We start from the raw sequence: 17,466 nt of genomic DNA, 5'->3' as shown, positions 1-17,466 counted from the left end.
CAGGTTAAAATGACATTTCATGTTATTTAAAATGACAGTTACAAATTGCCCTTTTTACTGGATAAAAGTAATTTGTTTTATCGTTTAAAAAATAATTTTTATCGTGTTAAACATATAATTTTTTTGCTTAAAATTTCACAATAATAAAAAATCATATCACTCATCAACAAAATATTACATAACTCACAAAAAAAATTAAACATAATATATAATATTTTAGTATTGAAAATAAAAAATAATAACTCCTATACAAATAAAGTATTGAAAGTCTTAATATATAACTCTTAATACATATTATTTTGCAGTGAAATCAACAACTTTACACCTTTCAGCTGATAAGACTTCAATTTTTCGCCCGTGAGTAAAGGCATAAGCTCCTTCTGTTCTTTCTCAGTTCTTTCCTCCTCAGTCATGTTAATATCTTCTATCTTTACACTTTCTTTTGATCTTGCAAGCATAACAACAACTGCCCTTTTGGCCCTCATCTACATTAATTCCAAACATGATCACATAGTATTGATTAAAAGAATCTCAAACAGATGCATGCTTACTATTAGTTATTAGTTATTGATTAAGAAAACCTCAAACATTAATTCCAAGCATAAAGTGAGTAAGCGAGTATAACTACTTTCTTTCATCCACTGAGAAATATTGTTTTGTATAAAAAATTGAATTTTTCCTGATGATGTAACACTGCTCAAGATTTAGTGGAAGTACATTAGCTATACAATAGAAGTTTATTAACTTATTATACTTCGTCCTTACACAGACAAAGCCTAGGACTTACCAAAATAAGGAATTAGAAAAGCAGTTAAAAGTGTAGCCATAACCAATATTGTTCTGAGCGGCATGAAACACCAAGTGGTACTTGAAATTCTATGGGGTAGCAACTCCTCCAGACTCCTTGCAAGCGGGTTCGTGGTCAAAGCATATTTGTTTAAAATTAAGAAAATTTAGTCTAAAAAAGTTCCATGAACATGAACAAGCCTTGCTCTACTTTCATAGATAAGTATTAGCATGTGGCTAAAAATAAGGATATTTGGTGAAGGGGCTAAGTACCTAAAAGAGAAATGAAAATACAATAAAGTAGAAATTCATTAGAAGTTTAGAAAGAAAACTAAAAACCCTCTTTAAAAAAAAAGAAAAAGAAAAATAAAACTCTTACTATTATCCACAGGATAATTTTGGAAGCAAATGCATTAGCAGGCAGGTTCAATGTTATTTGAGACAATTGTTTGGAGTCCAAGTGGAGGCTTCCAATATCCAATGATGATCCAGGAAACAGCCCTGTAAGGTTATCTCCTTTCATGATGATAAATTCCACACAATATGACTACAATCACGAAACAAGATTTCACACCCAATAGTGCAGAGTAATATACAGTTTTTGTATGAAAACCAGAAAGAAGAAAAAGAAGTGTATGCAATTCAGCACTTACAAATAATTCAATGTACAAGATGATTTGCAATGTGAGTCCAAACTAAACCAACCAACCCACTATGGTTTCAGCCGAATCTCTGAGAAAATAGTAAAGGGCTTTCCTTGAAGAGAAAAAAATAAATTGACAAAAAAATGGTAAATAAATAAATAAGTCTCACCAATAGAAGAATGGTTAACTAGAATCCGTTTTACACCATTCTTCATAATAGTAATGCAAGTTGTGTCCATAACGATGGCGTGGATCAATCTACAGTTCAAATAATTAACACTAGTTAATTAATTAATTAATTAGAATTAAAAAATATACTAATAAGAGCATGTTGGTCAAACTAACTTAAGTAACATAGAATTATCAATTAAATAAATAAATAAATGACTATTACAACCACTACACCCTACTATAACAGCAATAAAATAAAATAAAAAAATAAAAAAATAGGGAGAGTATTGCATAACTCACAGCTTCAATCCAGTGCTGAAAAGCCAACTTTTGAGCTTGGGCATCTAAGGACAAACCTTTACCCACCTGTCAAAAGAAAACAAAGAAAAAAGGGTCCATATTTTTCTTCAGAATCAAGCTCAAAACTTGGTCCTTCAATTCATTTTTCCAAAACCATAATCAATAATCAATGATAAATATCCGTATAGCATGGTATATATACCGTACAACTCCAAGTATTCTTATACACACATCTCATCACTATTAAGTACTATTGATCATGTTAGTGTTACATTATAGTATTATACACATATATACATATACATAAAACATAATCACGTAACAGAAACAAAACACAGTATATTAAATACGGCAAAAAATGAAACAAAACAAACACTTAATCAAAGGCTTCATTTTTCAGACTCAGTTTTAGATAGAGAAGAGTGTTGAATGAAAACCTTGGAAGTGTTGAGACGAACACGGCTCCAGCGAGAAGCAGCGCTTTCAGGCAAATTGAAGGAATGAAAATTCAAACAAAAATAATAATAATTAAAATAAAAAATTTGATTTTTTTTTAAGAGGTTTGAGAATGAGTTGCATGAAGGAATGAAAATTGAGAATTGATAGATTGAGGTTGAGGAGGCACCACCGCACCAGAGCTCTTCGGCGACGACAGCGGAATCGGCCAAGCGGCGGCGAGTACGGTAGCTGCGGTAAACCTTTTGAACTCTGAGAGCAGCGCGTGAAGGCGCGTGAGGATCGACATTGGGAGAGAGTTGCGAGTAATCTGAGGAGGACGTTAATCAAAAATCTCCGAAGGAGAATAGTTCAAAAGCAGAGAGCATATCAACCTCCATTATTCTCTGAAATTATTAACGCAGAAGATCAATCAAAGTAAAAATACACAACAAGGAAAAAGAACAGGCATTCTCTGTTTCTTCCTATTAGAGCATGAACTAGATCTAAAAGTATGAAGAAGAAGGAAAAATCAAAAGATAAAGTAGATCAAATTAATAATTAATAATTCACAAAATAGCAAAACCAAATCGCAGAAGCACAATTGGAGGCCAGCAACAACAGCGCCGCTTGTGGCGGTGGCAAACTTCGGATCGAAGTTGAAGAACCAGATCACAGAAGTTCAATCGTACGCAGCAATAACAACGTCACTTGCAGCAGTGCGAAGATGAATCGCGACGCAAACCCTCATATCAAAACTAGAAAACTAGATCAACAACAATGGCTTCGTCGTGTGGAGATGAACAACGGCAATTGTTAGGGTTTCGTATACTCTCACTCTCGTATGATGATGAAAAGCATCACTTGCTTTTACTCTCATATTCTCTTATAGTTTTATAAAAAAAAAAAAACTAAAAAAAACATTAAAACAATTGCAGTGGCGGGTATAAACGCCAAAATGTAGCGCTTTTAGCAAGAATATTATGGCATAAGAGAGAAATGTTAAAATGAACCAACAATACGGCAGTTAAGTAACAATGCCTTAATATTAATGCCATTTTAATCATATTTTTTTGTAGTGGGTTAATTTAGGGTTTAGCATTTTATACAAGTTGATAATAGCGTTTTAAAACCGCCAGAATCCAAAACAACCGCTGTTAATTACAAATTAATTACGGCAACAATAAGAAACGACATAATATTAAAAAATTAGGGCGTTTTTATAGAACCCCCATAACATTAATGCCATTTTATATCATTTTTTTGTAGTGCTCTCTCTAGTATTTCACTATCACTCCCATCCAAGTCCACAATTTTTTTCCCTTTCACTCACGGTGACACCCACTTCTAACACCACCACCAATGAACTCTATTGAGTCTATTCTTTTTGACCCCTTTGTCACCACATCGTTGTTCTTAGCTTCTTCCAGTTCCAAACCTGCATCGTTGTCTCCTCTGATCTCTTGTCGCTCGTGGCGCGAAGAACAATGCTCTTGATGCAGCCACCGCAATCCTCGGCAACATGAGGTAAAGCAATTCGAATCCAAATGCAAAAACAAAAGCTGCTTTTTCCTTCAGTGAGAATGTCGACAAGAATATGTTCTTGGATGATGAACCAGCATGCTGCGGAGGCAGCATCGAATTGAACGCGAACACACCGCGGATATTATTATTGCCTTCAGTGGAGTTATCAATCTGGAGCGATTTGCGCGACAGTTGAGCAAGGGCTTTCTCTAGCATGACACCGCAGCGGATTTCTTCGATCCATCAGACGAAGGGATGCTGGAGAAGCGATTGGGATCATACTCGATCCGCTCAACAACACTCACTGCAAAAGGTGTGACATTGCGCTTGAGGGAGTTGCCAGAGTAGAAGATGGAGGCGATGAAGGTGGGAGGAGTGGTGGGTGAGTTTATGGAGGACGATAAAATTGGACTTGTCAAGTTGAAGGTGAGTGTAGTAGTGGAAGAAGAAGAGGAAGAGATGTTGTGAAATTGGGTTTGGTAAAGAAGGAGTAATTTAGAAATTTTGAATATTTTTAGGTTTTGATTAATTTTGTCAATTGAAACCTATCTTTTATGAGTACAGCATTAGTTTTATTGTTTTATAGGTAAATTTGTCCGCGCTTAAATTTTTTATTTACTCTCTGATATTTTATTTAAAGATTTATTACTGATCAATAAATTAATGTATACACAAAATGAGATTCAAACCTCCAATATTTACTAATCAGACTAATAAACTAAGGGTGACGCTTCCATAAAGACGCTTAAAACGTCTTTTTGTAAAGACGCTTACGTTTCGCATTATTGTTGGACATATTAATGAATCGGTTATTTTTTATTTCTTAGCAAATTAAAATAAAACCGATTTTTTTATAACAATAACAATAAATCCATTTTTTTAGAAATTTAATTATATTTTTAAATTTTTAGGGATTTAAATGTCTACAAAACAAAAAATCAGAGATATATTTGTCATTTTATTAAAAAGTTTAAAGATATTCGGTTTAGATTGTGTAATTCAATTGAATCAAATCGGGTCTAATAATTATAATATAAACAATTGGATTTATTATTATTGCTATAATAACCGATTTTGTTCTGATTTATCAAAAAATTAATTATTAACTAATTTAATAAAAATATCTAATAATAACATGACACATGTAAACGTCTTAAAAAAATATTTTTAATATCCTTATTAAAGTATTCTCTATAAACTAATCATCATACCAATTCAATTTGATTATCAATTACTATATAATAACTTTGATTTATGCATGCATGTGCTCCAAAATCCACATGCCGTAATTAATAAATAAATAAATAAAAAGAATTCCAGCGCAGTAGATGCTCTATTAGTCTAAACTCTCCCATCAAAGCGGTTCATAATATGCTTGTTGGCCTTATTTAAATTTTGGGCGTTTACAAGTTGCAACCAGTTGGTTATTCTTTAAAAAAATAGTATGATAATTAATTTTTAATTAATTAATATTAGTCAACTTTATTATAAATTATAAAATTTAATATTTAAAATTCAAAATATAAAATATAAAATTTATTATTTAAAAAATTAATTTATATTAATAAAAAAGTTAGTTACCTAGTTAAACTCATTTGAGTTTAAATTCGTTAATGATTCTAAAAACTAATTTAAAATAAGTGTTTAGGAATTAAAACCAAAAAACATTTTTTTCAAAATAAAATCAGACTCATTTAAATGAAACTTTTATAGGTATCAAAACCAAATATTTTACCTTATTTAAGTTTTACTAAATGGAAAAGAATAAACTAAAATTATAGTTATAGATCCACTACATTCATTTGGAGTATTCTAAGTGGTATAAATGCAAATAGATTTATTTTTTCCATTATTATTTTATTAAATTTGAATTCGTAATATGTTATTAAAATATAAATTATTTTCTTAAATTTGATATCATATATATTAAGATTAAACTATTTCATTAAACAAATATCTTAAATAATTAATGTTAAAAAGGAAAGACTCATCATGAAGAGTTGAAAACATACAATCTGGAGCTGGAGATATTTCTTAAAAGATGTTGAGAATGAAAAGCAAACGTTTATTTATTAGTACAATAAAATTAGGTGTCCAATCGTTTTTTTAAACTAAATCTTTAACTATAAGTTTGTCGCCGCGCATTGCTGCTTTTTCTTCTGCTTTCTCTTCTTCTTTCAATTTTTCTCCTATTTCTCCTCTTTCGCTGTTTTTTTATGTGCTTTTTTTTTTTGTCGTTGTTGTTATATTATCATCATTATCATCTTTTTCTTCTTCTTTTATTTAAATTTTTTTCTTTTTTTTTCTCTTCGGTTTTTCTCATTATCATCATTGTCATATTTCTCTTCTCATATATATATATATATGGATTTGTCTCTGGTGACTATAAAGATTGAGTGGCTAAGATAGCTAAGATCAAAAAATAAATCAGAATTTGACATGTGACAGAGTTTGGAGTTGAATGAATCATAATTTGACTCTAATAAATATGATTGCTAAACACCAAAAAAAAAAAAGCTACTTTTTAAAAAGATCTTAGTAACACTTAAATTTAAAATTAATAGATAAACATAAACCTGTGATTAAATAAATTAAAATGTGTAATTAATTATTATTTATTATTTTAATTAAATCTTTAATGTATAATTATATATTTACATATATTTTCATGAATTTAATTTTGATACACTGTAAATATAAAATAATTTATACGAACATTTAATAATTATGTATTATCATTTTAATAAAAATAATTATTTTTTTATTAACTATAAAAATGATTGTCTAAAAAAATATAATTAAACAACTATATAAAATATTTTATATTATCAATATAACAAAATTTAATTTAATTTTTATTAATAAATCTTTTTTTAATATATATTTCACAAATATAATATATTTAAAAAAATATTTCATCATCATGTCTTTCTTTTATTTTTATATTAATTATTAAGTAATAATTAGTCAATTTTCTTGATAATATTGGTAACTTTATTTTTTTATTTTTATTTAATTTCTTAAGTTACATTATTATTAGTTTAAATATTTTTGCTATTTTCATAAAAATTTAAATTCAACACATATTTAGAAAATTTTTCCTAATTTTAAAATCAAAATTTTAATTCAATTTGTTAAGTTAAATTGTTATATAAATCACCATAAATTTATTATCCGTATGTGTAAAATTTAAATTCAAAATTTTATTAAAAATTTTATCATAGTTTTTAAATCAAAATTTAAATTTACTTTGTTAAGTTAAAGTATTAGTTAAATCACCATAAATTTATGATCACCGTTTTTTAATTTTTTAAATTATAAAATTACAAGGTGTTAATATTTTTCTCTGTCTTTTACTGTTTTAAATTGTGTGCTTTATACGTTAGTCTATAATACAAAATCTATCTACTAATGCTACATACCACATGTCATCTGTTTATTGAATGGTCAATTCTTAGTCATGTTTAGCCACCATTCTTTTGGCCACCAAAGACTCACCTATATATATATATCACAAAAATTTTGATATACAATACTAAAATTTTGGTATACAACATAAAAAATTTAGTATTTAATATATAAATTTTTAAAAAATTACATGCCCAAAATATTGACACCTAATTAACAAAATATAAATTTTAGTATATAACACAAAAATTTTAATGCATAGCACAGAATTTTGGTGTGCAATACAAAAATTTTTAGAAGATCGTTAGAATATTGACTCATTCAACTAACAAAATACATTTATAATAAATATTTATGTGTTATGTGCAAAACATTTTATACTATATTAAAAAATTTATGTTATATGTAAAATTTTTGTATTATATCAATAAATTTTTATATTTTTTAATAAAAAATTGTGTTACAGAAATACGAAAAAGAAAAAACGGTGATATATTCACATATTTTTCTTTTCATTAGGCATATAGTAATTTAATTGAATTTGATTATAAAAATATTCATAAATACATGTAGCATCACCGACATAGATCCTTCTTTGGTAGCCATTTTACTTACCAATATATATTATATATGGTTGCAAACTGCACCTACCAAACACTTAGCTTATTAGGACGACAGAACAACCGTTAACAATAAGCCAACAAAAAAAATTGCATTGTATAATCCAAAATTTAAAAATTATATATCTACAACTTATATTGATTGATTTATTAATTACTTTTTAAAATTTACTTATTCTATAATCATATAGAAGTCAGGAAAAAAAATATAATAATAGTTGTAAGAAAGATAATATAGTTAAATATGCATGATGGCAATCATGTACATATATATTAGTGTATTACTAAATAAAATAAATAAATGCATGAATTGAGACAAAATATAATTACGTGAGAACCGCCAGTAATTATATTGTTAATTGCAATGCTATTGTAATTATTGGATGCAAATGATTGGTGAATGCTTATAGCATGCATGCATGCGTGGCGTGGACCTCCTTTCATTGATGATGCACATCATCAACATAATATAAAGAACTGCTACGTACTCACTCAGTCACTCTTCAATAATGCACTGGACCAAGCCCCAAATATCCTCTAAAGTACTTTAACATATGATTCCTAATTAATGATGTGTATTGGGGATGCTACCGAAATTATTATTTTGTTGTACAAAGATAAGACCAATTTTAAAATTTTTTTTAATCTACATAAAAAGACAAAACTAAATTTCGTCTCATTGCTTAATTTCTTTTTTATATTTGACTTATTTGTGTGAATTTCACAAATATGGTGGTGATTGTGAATTCTTTTAATTATGAGAGTCATTATTCAAAAAGAAAAAAATGGCAGAGCGTTTTGTAAAATTTTATTTTTAATATTTTAATTTTTCCAAATGAAAACACAGGAGCGATTTCTTAACTAGTTTAAAATTTTATAATTTTTCAAAATGAGAAATGATATATATTTTAGTTTATTTGACCAAAATACTATCAATAACTAAAATTATTAGTGCTTATGTAACCGCGAATTTTTTTCGTGTGAGAGAGAAGAGTGTATCTCAAAATGGTGTGAGAAGAGAGGTGCTTTACCTTGCTATGTTTAAGATAAATTGGTGTCTCGGATTTGTTTTATTTTTCAAACAAACAATCATAAATCGGACGGTCCGATTTGTGTTTTCGAAAATAAAAAAATTTAATGTTAAAATCAGACCGCCCGATTTTTATTTTTAAAAATAAAAAAAATAAAAAATACAAATCGGACTTTCGATTTGTAGTTTATTTTTTTCTTCAAACAAATCGGATCCTCCGATTTGTAGTTTTTTTTTTTAAACAAATCGGACCCTCCGATTTGAACAAATACCAATAAAAAAATACCATATAAAAAAATACCTAATTTTTCAATAACAGTGTATTACACATATATTTAATCAATATAAAAAAATTAGCCTTATGTAACAAGTAACTATATTCTCGTGTCATATATAAAAATTAATGTAATAATAATTTTTTTTTCTTGAAAAATTCATGATTTAATTTGATAGATTAGTTTATAAAATATGATTTTGTATACTAAAGAATTAATAAAATAAAATTTGTATTGACATTTTTTAAATGGTTTAATTATTCTGTTGGTCCCTATAGTTTCGTAAAATTTTCAATTAGGTCTCTATACTTTTTTTCTTTTTAATTGGGTTCCTGCACCAATTTTTTTTTCAATTAAGTCCCTCTTAGTAGTAATTGGCTTAATTTTATAGGGATCCAACTAAAAAAAAAAGAATTGGTACAGGGACCTAAATAAAAGAAAAAAAAAGTGTAGGGACCTAATTAAAAAAAAATTTGGTGCAAAGACTCAATTAAAAAAAAAAAAAGTATAGAAACCTAATTGAAAATTTTGCAAAACTATAGGGACCAGTAGAATAATTAAACATTTTTAAATTAACGCTACCTGAGTTATATTGATCTTGAAAGGAATTCCAACTATTATGTTAGTGATTGTTAACTCACTTCTTAGTCTTCAACTCTTCAAACACCACAAACTCTCAAATCAGTGTAACAAAATGTGTCTATTTGTCTATTTCTTAATTTATTTAACCAATCTCTATCAATCCAACATAACAACAACACAAGAAATTTAGGCCCAAATTTAACATTTATAATAAATATTTTTTTCTTGTGTTATTTCGTTTTGCTTATACTTTTTTTATTTCTTGTTACTTATGCTTTTCTTCTTTTGTTCCAAAATATATGACTCACATTTTTTGTTAGGATAAGATTCCTTTTCTAGATTTAATAGTTGTTATATAAATTTGGTGAGCTGTGTATTTTTCTTTCTGTATATATACATCTTTTGTAATAATTGATCAACAATGAGAATACAATACACTTTTTCATTCATTCATACTATTCTCTGCCTTTTTCTTGTTCTTGTTGTGGTATCAAAGCCATTATGGTTCTATTGATACCCAAAATATGGTTAAAACTTATAATCCTAATAATTAGTCAACACCATCCTCTCCTCCTCCTTCTTCTTCATCACACACAATGGATATTTCTCAAGATTAATCCAGTCCCTATTATATACAACCTAGCAAAAATTTTACGTATGTGCTTGTTACTCCTGTTCTAATAGGAAATAACAATCATTTCTGGAGCAGATCCTTTACCATGGCAGTTATTTCCAAAAATAAACATGATTTTCTCACTGGTACAATACCTTCACCCCTTCCTGAAGATCATTTCTTCCCAGTCTGGGAACATTGCAAATTCGTTCTTTTCTGGCTTTTTCATTCTCTTTCACCATCCATCACTCAGAGCATGATATATCTCAATACTGCTACCTCTGTTTGGGTTGATCTTAAAGAACGATTTTCTCAATCAGATCTCTTACGCATAGTAGAATTACAAGAAGAAGTTTACATCCTAAAACAAAGTACACTTACTGTCACTGACTTCTATACTTCTCTGAAAACTTTCTAGGAGGAACTTGAAAACTTCAGACCGCTTCCTATCTGCACTTGTCCAGCTAAAACTCATTGAAACCAGGACTTCATCATTAGATTTTTTAAGGACCTGGATGAACGGTACGCGGTCGTTTGTTCACAGTTACTTTCATGGACCTTCTACCTCCTATGATCAGAGTCTTTCCGATGGTAATTCAACATGAGAGGCAGATCCAAATCGGGTCTAGTATCCTGGATGAGAAGTGGATTCTAGCCGCTGTATTGGACACTCGACACGTCTCCTATGGCCCGGGTGAGGCTCTGGTTCAGCTAGCGTCGGATATAGTGCTCCTTCTTCCAAGCTTTGCACATTCTGTGGAAAAGGGGGCACACTGTGGATGTTTGCTACGGAAAGCACGGTTACCCCCAGGTCATCTGCGATTTCCAGGACGGTCACGCATCTTTGGCGAAAGGGCTTTCTCTTCTGTGCACAGTGTCGTCGCCTCCTTCCAGCCCTCTCTATCATAGCCACCGAATGCCCTAATTTAGAGGGGGAGGATGCGTTGAAGACAACCTAGGAGCAATCAGTAATAGACTTGACCCTTCCTAACACAACACTCTCTTGACTTTTTTGAAATGGGATGAGGCCCATGCTCCAGAAAATAAGGATGAGAATGGCTCCACTTCCTCTTAAACTGGGCTGCTTCCTAGCACATGTTTGCGTATTCATTTATTTGTTCTTCATATACTTTTTTTATTTTAAATAATATTACATCATCCTTTAATTTTTTTTTTTCGTATTTGAATAATTGATTCAGGTACTACAAATCATATAACTTTGAATTTTTCAAATTTTGTTTTTTACACAAAAATTAAACCTATTATTGTTCATATGCCAAATGGTTCACAAGTCATTGCACATGTTATTAAATTTTCAACATCTTTATTTTTGAACAATGTCTTGTATTTGCCAGTTTCACTTCAATCTAATTCTCATTTAAAAAATTACTTCTATGCTTTATTGTGATCTTACTTTTTCTTAATATTCATGTCTTCTACAAGAATCGAATACATTGAGGATGATTGATTTGGGTAAAATAAGAGAAAGATTGTACATCTTTGAAAAAGCCTTTGACACCACCAATAACACCACCATACCATTACATTCAATAACTTTTCCACACCATCAACACAAAACATCTTCTAAGTTATGGCATCTCCGTTTAGGATATTTTTTTGGACAAAGACTCAATTTCTTACATAAGCAATATCCTTTTATTTCATCTCATCAAAATAAAATTTGCGATGTATATCATTTTTCTAAGCAAAGAAAACTTTCTTTTTCGTCGAGTTTGAGTAATGAAAATGCTAATTTTGAATTATTACACTTTGATCTTTGGGGACCATTTAGAACTACTTCTATTCATTATCATAAATATTTTTTTAACTATTGTACATGATTTTAGCCGATTCATTTGGATTGTTTTATTAAAGTTTAAAAGTTAGATTTCACAACACATTAAATATTTTATTGCTTTAGTAGAAACTCAATTTAATTGAAAAGTTAAAATTGTTCATTCTGATAATGGTCCTGAATTTTTACTTATTGAATTTTATTCATCCAAAGGGATCATTCATCAATGAAGTTGTGTTGAAATACCGCAACAAAATGGTAGAGTAGAAAGAAAATATCAACATATTTTAAATGTTGCAAGAGCTCTCATGTTTCAATCCAATTTACCTCTTAATTTTTGGTTTTATTCTATTAATTATACGGTTTATTTAATCAATCGGGTTCCATCATCCATTTTAAAATTTAAAACCCCTTCTAAAGTTTTATATAATAAATCACCTAATTACAATGATTTAAAGATTTTTGGATGCTTATGTTTTGTTTCTACTCTTACCAACATTCGTTCAAAATTTGATCCACGGACATGTAAAGCAATTTTTCTTGGTTACCTAAATGGTTTAAAAGGATATATCATCTATTCTTTACATGATAAAAAGATTTTGATATCTAAAAATGTTCTTTTTTATGAATTAACTTTTTCTTTAGTCACCAAAAGCTCAAAACTTCTTCGTCCCACTACACCTATGATTAATCCAAATTCTCACTCCTCCTTACCTCTTGGATAACACACACATCAACCCATTCCCATTGATCCCCCCCCCCAACCCAATATGCTACTTCCCATCATCTTCACCCTAATACCATTTTTCCAGAAACTCCTACTTCAATTCCTTCTTCATCGATGTGTTCAACCCCTTATCCCTCTCTTCCCACTTCTTTGACGTCTTATCATATTGACCCTCACACTACAACAACCCACTCACATACATCTTCTCCTCCTACCCCAAACTCCTTTATATCAACCCCACCTGACTAAGGATCCCTCCCATCCTCCACTAATTTGCCCATTTTCTCTCCTTCACCTCTATCACCACCTCGTTGGAGCCAACGACCGACCAAGCCGTCCACTTATATTTTCGATTATCTATGCAACACTTCTCTTACTCCTCAAATTAAACTTCTCCATTCTCAATGTTAAGATATCTAATTTCTTTTGTTTTTCCCTCTCCTTTGTCTCTTTCTCACAGATCATACATCTCATCCTTGCATTCTGAGCATGAACAAAAGACATTTCGAAAAGTCAATGGAGTTTTTCATTGGCGTCTAGCCATGCAGAAAGAACTTGCTGCATTAGAACCAAATCAGACCTGACTCATTGTAGATTATCCTCGGCAAGTAAAACCAATTGGTTGTCGTTGGGTATACCAAATCAAATGATGACCAGATGGATCAATTGGGCGTTACGAATCCCGTTTAGTTGCCAAGGGTTTCACTCAGACAGAGGGCATAGATTTTTTGAAAATATTCTCCCCTGTTGTCAAATCTACGACTATCTGGATCATTCTCGCTTTAGCTTCCATTCGACGATGGCCTATACAGCAGCTAGATGTGAACAACGCCTTTTGGCACGGTGATTTGTCTGAAGATGTATATATGAAACTCCCTCCTAGTCTCTCTGTTCGGTCTAATCAATGCTGTCGGCTTCTCAAGTCTCTATATGGTTTATGGCAATCAAGCCGTATGTGGTATGAGAAGCTCTCTATTATACTTTTTTCTTGTGGGTATCAACAAACCGTGTTTTATTATAGCTTATTTATTAAAATTAAAGGCAACGAAGTTTGTATCTTATTGATTTATGTTGACGATATTGTACTTACTGGTAATTCAGTCTCTGAAATGGCAGCAATAAAAAAAATTCTAAATGATCATTTTAAAATTAAGGATTTGGGGACTTTGAAGTATTTTTTGAGTATTGAAATTGCTCATTCCAATTCATAAATTTTCTTATCCCATCATAAATACCGTTTAGACTTGTTATCTAATTATGATCTTTTGGGAGCCAAGTCTGCTGGGGTTCCAATGGACAGTACTACTAAGCTATCACAAGATGATAGTTCCTTGCAGCAAGATCCTTTTATTTATCGATAGTTGGTTGGCCAAATCATCTATTTAACCACCACTGAGCCAGATATTACTTACGCTAACCAATAATTGAGTCAGTTCATGGCTACCCTAACTCAGAACCACTAAAAAGTAGCCCTGTGTGTTCTTCGATATCTCAAGAATAGCTCAGGGAGAGGGCTTTTCTTTCTCAAGAGTTCATCCCTTCACATTTCTGGTTTTAGCAATTCTGATTGGGTCGGGTGTCCGAATATGCATCGATCTTTGAATGGATACAACTTTTTTTAGGAGAGTCCCTTATTTCCTAGAAAACAAAAAAATAGGCTATTAGTGCACGCTCATCAACTGAAGTTGAGTACCGTGCTCTTGCTAATACCACCTGTGAACTCTTACGAATATTGAATTTGCTGGGTTTTCTTCATGTTTCTTGTGATTGACCTCCTATTTTGTTCTGCGATAGTCAGAATGCTCTTTATATAGCTGCCAATCCAGTTTTTCATGAGCGTACCAAGCATTTGGAAGTTCATTGTCATGTGGTGCATCAAAAGGCACAGACTGGGGTAATGAAGTTGCTGCCAGTCCTTTCCTTTGGTCAACTTGCAGATATTTTTACCAAACCACTTCCAACTAAGCCTTTTTACACCAACTTATTCAAGCTGGGAATTCTTGACGTATACCATCCTCCATATTAAATCAACCTCTATTAGCCTAACATAAAAACACAAAAGAAATTCAGGCCCAAATTTAACATTCATAATAAGCAATTCTTTTCTTCTTTGTTATTTTTTTGCTCATGTTTTTCTTATTTCTTGTTGCTCATGCTTTTCTTCTTTTGTTCCAAAATGTATGACTCATCTTTTTTGTCAGGATAAGATTTCTTTGCTAAATTTGATAGTTGTCATATGGATTTGGTGAGTTGTGCATTTTTTCCTATATATATACATCCTTTGTAATCATTGATCAATAATGAGAATACAATACACTTTTTCATTCATTCATATTATTCTCTGCCTTTTTCTTGTTCTTGTTATGACTCAAAATGAAAATAAGTTTGAATAAAAATCTTGGAGTGTCTAGAATGGCTAGCAATCTCTCTCTTTTAATGCATTAATGTTTCTCTGTGCATCGTCTGCATTTACAAGTAGAATTCTTATTTGTTTACCAAACTTTTACCACTACTCCTGATTAGTCCTGAACAAATTTAGTACATATGCCACAAGACAATTTTGATCACATATTAATTACATACATTTTGGTCGGCTCTCTCTCTCTCTCTCTCTCTATATATATATATATATATATAGTTGCGTCTCGGGTGGCCACGTCTGTGTTGGCTATCAGTGGCTACGGACTGACCCTTCAATGAGGTGTTGAAAAGTTGATTCGTTGTTGTTAATAACTTCTCTTCAACATATTAAGTATAGTAAGTTTTAAGTTTATTACTATGGAGATGTGATTATAAATACGTATTCTCCCAAGGTTAGGAATGTGAATTGGACCAATATCATAGATTGACAAAGTCTCTTTTCGACTGGTGAAAATCTGCTGGTAATGGGTTTAAGGTTTGTGTGGATTAATCTGTCATTAACACCGTTAGCCATGGCCTCGGTTAGATTCGATTGTGTTGTTAATCTTTTGCAAAGGAATAGACGGTGACATTTGTGCGTGGTGGCATGGTGCTACATAGTAACTTGTGTTGTAGGAGCAGAACGTTTGAGTTATTAGTGTTTTGTTGAGAATTCGCAGCTCAACTTGTTAATTGTCGTAGGTGGCCATGGTTGTTGGTTTGATGGAACACCAGGGAAAGCTTGAGGTTGAAGAAGAGTGTTGTTTTTTTTTCTTTTTGTCATGGTAGGATAGTGGTTTAATCTTACTATTTTTTTTGGACATACTTAATTTATTTTTCTTGTTTTTTTTTTTTTGTCAGGACCGTGGGCCACAAAGGACTCAGGCATATAAAATAGAAACCTTATTCCCACCCTACCCAATTCAAATCACTAATGTTCCTACTCCTCAAACTGACAGCAGTGAGCATGCTTCTGTATTCTCCATTGTTGTTGGCTCTGATGTGCCAATGATGAAAGTTGTCGTTCCGCATCATTGATGGAGGTTATCGTGCCGTGCCGTTAATAAAGAACCAAGAAGATGGTGTTGCCATCATTCATGGTGATGAACAAAACCATGAACTTTTTTGGTTTGGGTTGAGAATACCGCCTTTGTCTCAGATCATAACTGATTTGGTTCAATGGATTTTCACTTCGAAACCATAGCTTCATCACCTCTCCTGACATCTCACACGTCTCTTCCCATTCAATTCTGCTATGCTCGCACTTGTTCTCCTATTGGTTGCTCTCTCTTTCTCTCCCTTGTCATGATGGACTCAATGGGTGGAGGTGGATTCCAGGTCCACCCAATTTGAAGCTCATTTGATAATGCTGCCTTTGCCACTTGATGTGATAGTTCATTGCCTTCCCTTCAGAATCCAAGTAAAACCACATTCTCTAATGTTCTAAGCTAATTCCTGAATATCCCTTAGAATCAGATCTATCTCACCTATACTGCTTCTTGATTTAATTGCTTGGATGAGAGGTAGGCAATCCGACTTTATAAGGATCTTCTCTAATTGAAGAGTTTTTGCTAAAATTAACGCATTCCTTATTCCTTCCTCTTCTGTAGCTAGATTTGACGCCGTCTTGAACTTGGCGTGAACTCCCATCATTAGTTTGCCAGTGCTTTCTCGAACCACTACTGCTGATGCTCCCTCTGAAGTTTTCGTCCTGTATGCAGCATCAATGATGGGTGAAAAAATACCGGTTAAGAATTTCTTATAAAAACAGTGTTGCAAGTACAGTTCTTAACCGACGAAGATTCCACTATCAATTTAAAAGTGTGTCACAATTAAGATTAATAACCGGGAGTAGAATCCCGGGTTGTTTCCCAAAGAGTTGACACAAGCTGCAATTTATTGGTTAGAATTTTTCTAAGTAATTTTTTTGAAGTGGAGAATAGAAAAATAAATGGCTAGAAATTAAAACAATGAGCAATAACAAGAGATGTTATGTATTTGAAATAAAAAACCTTAGTTAGGAAAGATAATTGGAATTTCTATCCTTGTTGTCTTTCCCAAGTGTAATAGCAAAAGGTTATTACTTCCACTTAGTTATCCTTTTGCAGTTGCAAGAAAGTCAAGTGGGTACCACTACTCTAGCTCACAAGTCCTAG

The 17,466-nt window shown here is 31.3% G+C and overlaps 1 protein-coding gene across 2 annotated transcripts; it reads right to left on the bottom strand.

Moving 5' to 3' along the window:
* Positions 1 to 353: 353 nt before the first annotated feature.
* Positions 354 to 1,945, bottom strand: LOC107624461 (amino acid transporter AVT1A-like). 2 transcript variants are annotated; one of them, XM_088492352.1, is made up of 6 exons: positions 1,902 to 1,945; positions 1,600 to 1,688; positions 1,166 to 1,287; positions 1,043 to 1,059; positions 788 to 936; positions 354 to 485 (listed from the first exon to the last, which is right to left on the bottom strand). In XM_088492352.1, exons 1-6 carry the CDS (start codon positions 1,943 to 1,945, stop codon positions 415 to 417), a joined length of 492 nt encoding a protein of 163 aa, XP_088348478.1. In that variant the 3' UTR covers positions 354 to 414. The 2 variants fall into 2 exon arrangements, 1 of the variants encoding a protein (XP_088348478.1); XR_015891040.1 differs by lacking the exons at positions 1,600 to 1,688; positions 1,902 to 1,945 and adding an exon at positions 1,440 to 1,535 and having other exon boundaries at positions 407 to 1,287.
* Positions 1,946 to 17,466: the final 15,521 nt, after the last annotated feature.

Source organism: Arachis ipaensis, chromosome B10 (assembly GCF_059453495.1).
Source record: "Arachis ipaensis isolate K30076 ecotype BB chromosome B10, ASM5945349v1, whole genome shotgun sequence".
NCBI classification, from domain to species: Eukaryota; Viridiplantae; Streptophyta; class Magnoliopsida; order Fabales; family Fabaceae; genus Arachis; species Arachis ipaensis.
This window is presented reverse-complemented; position numbering and strand designations above follow the sequence as displayed.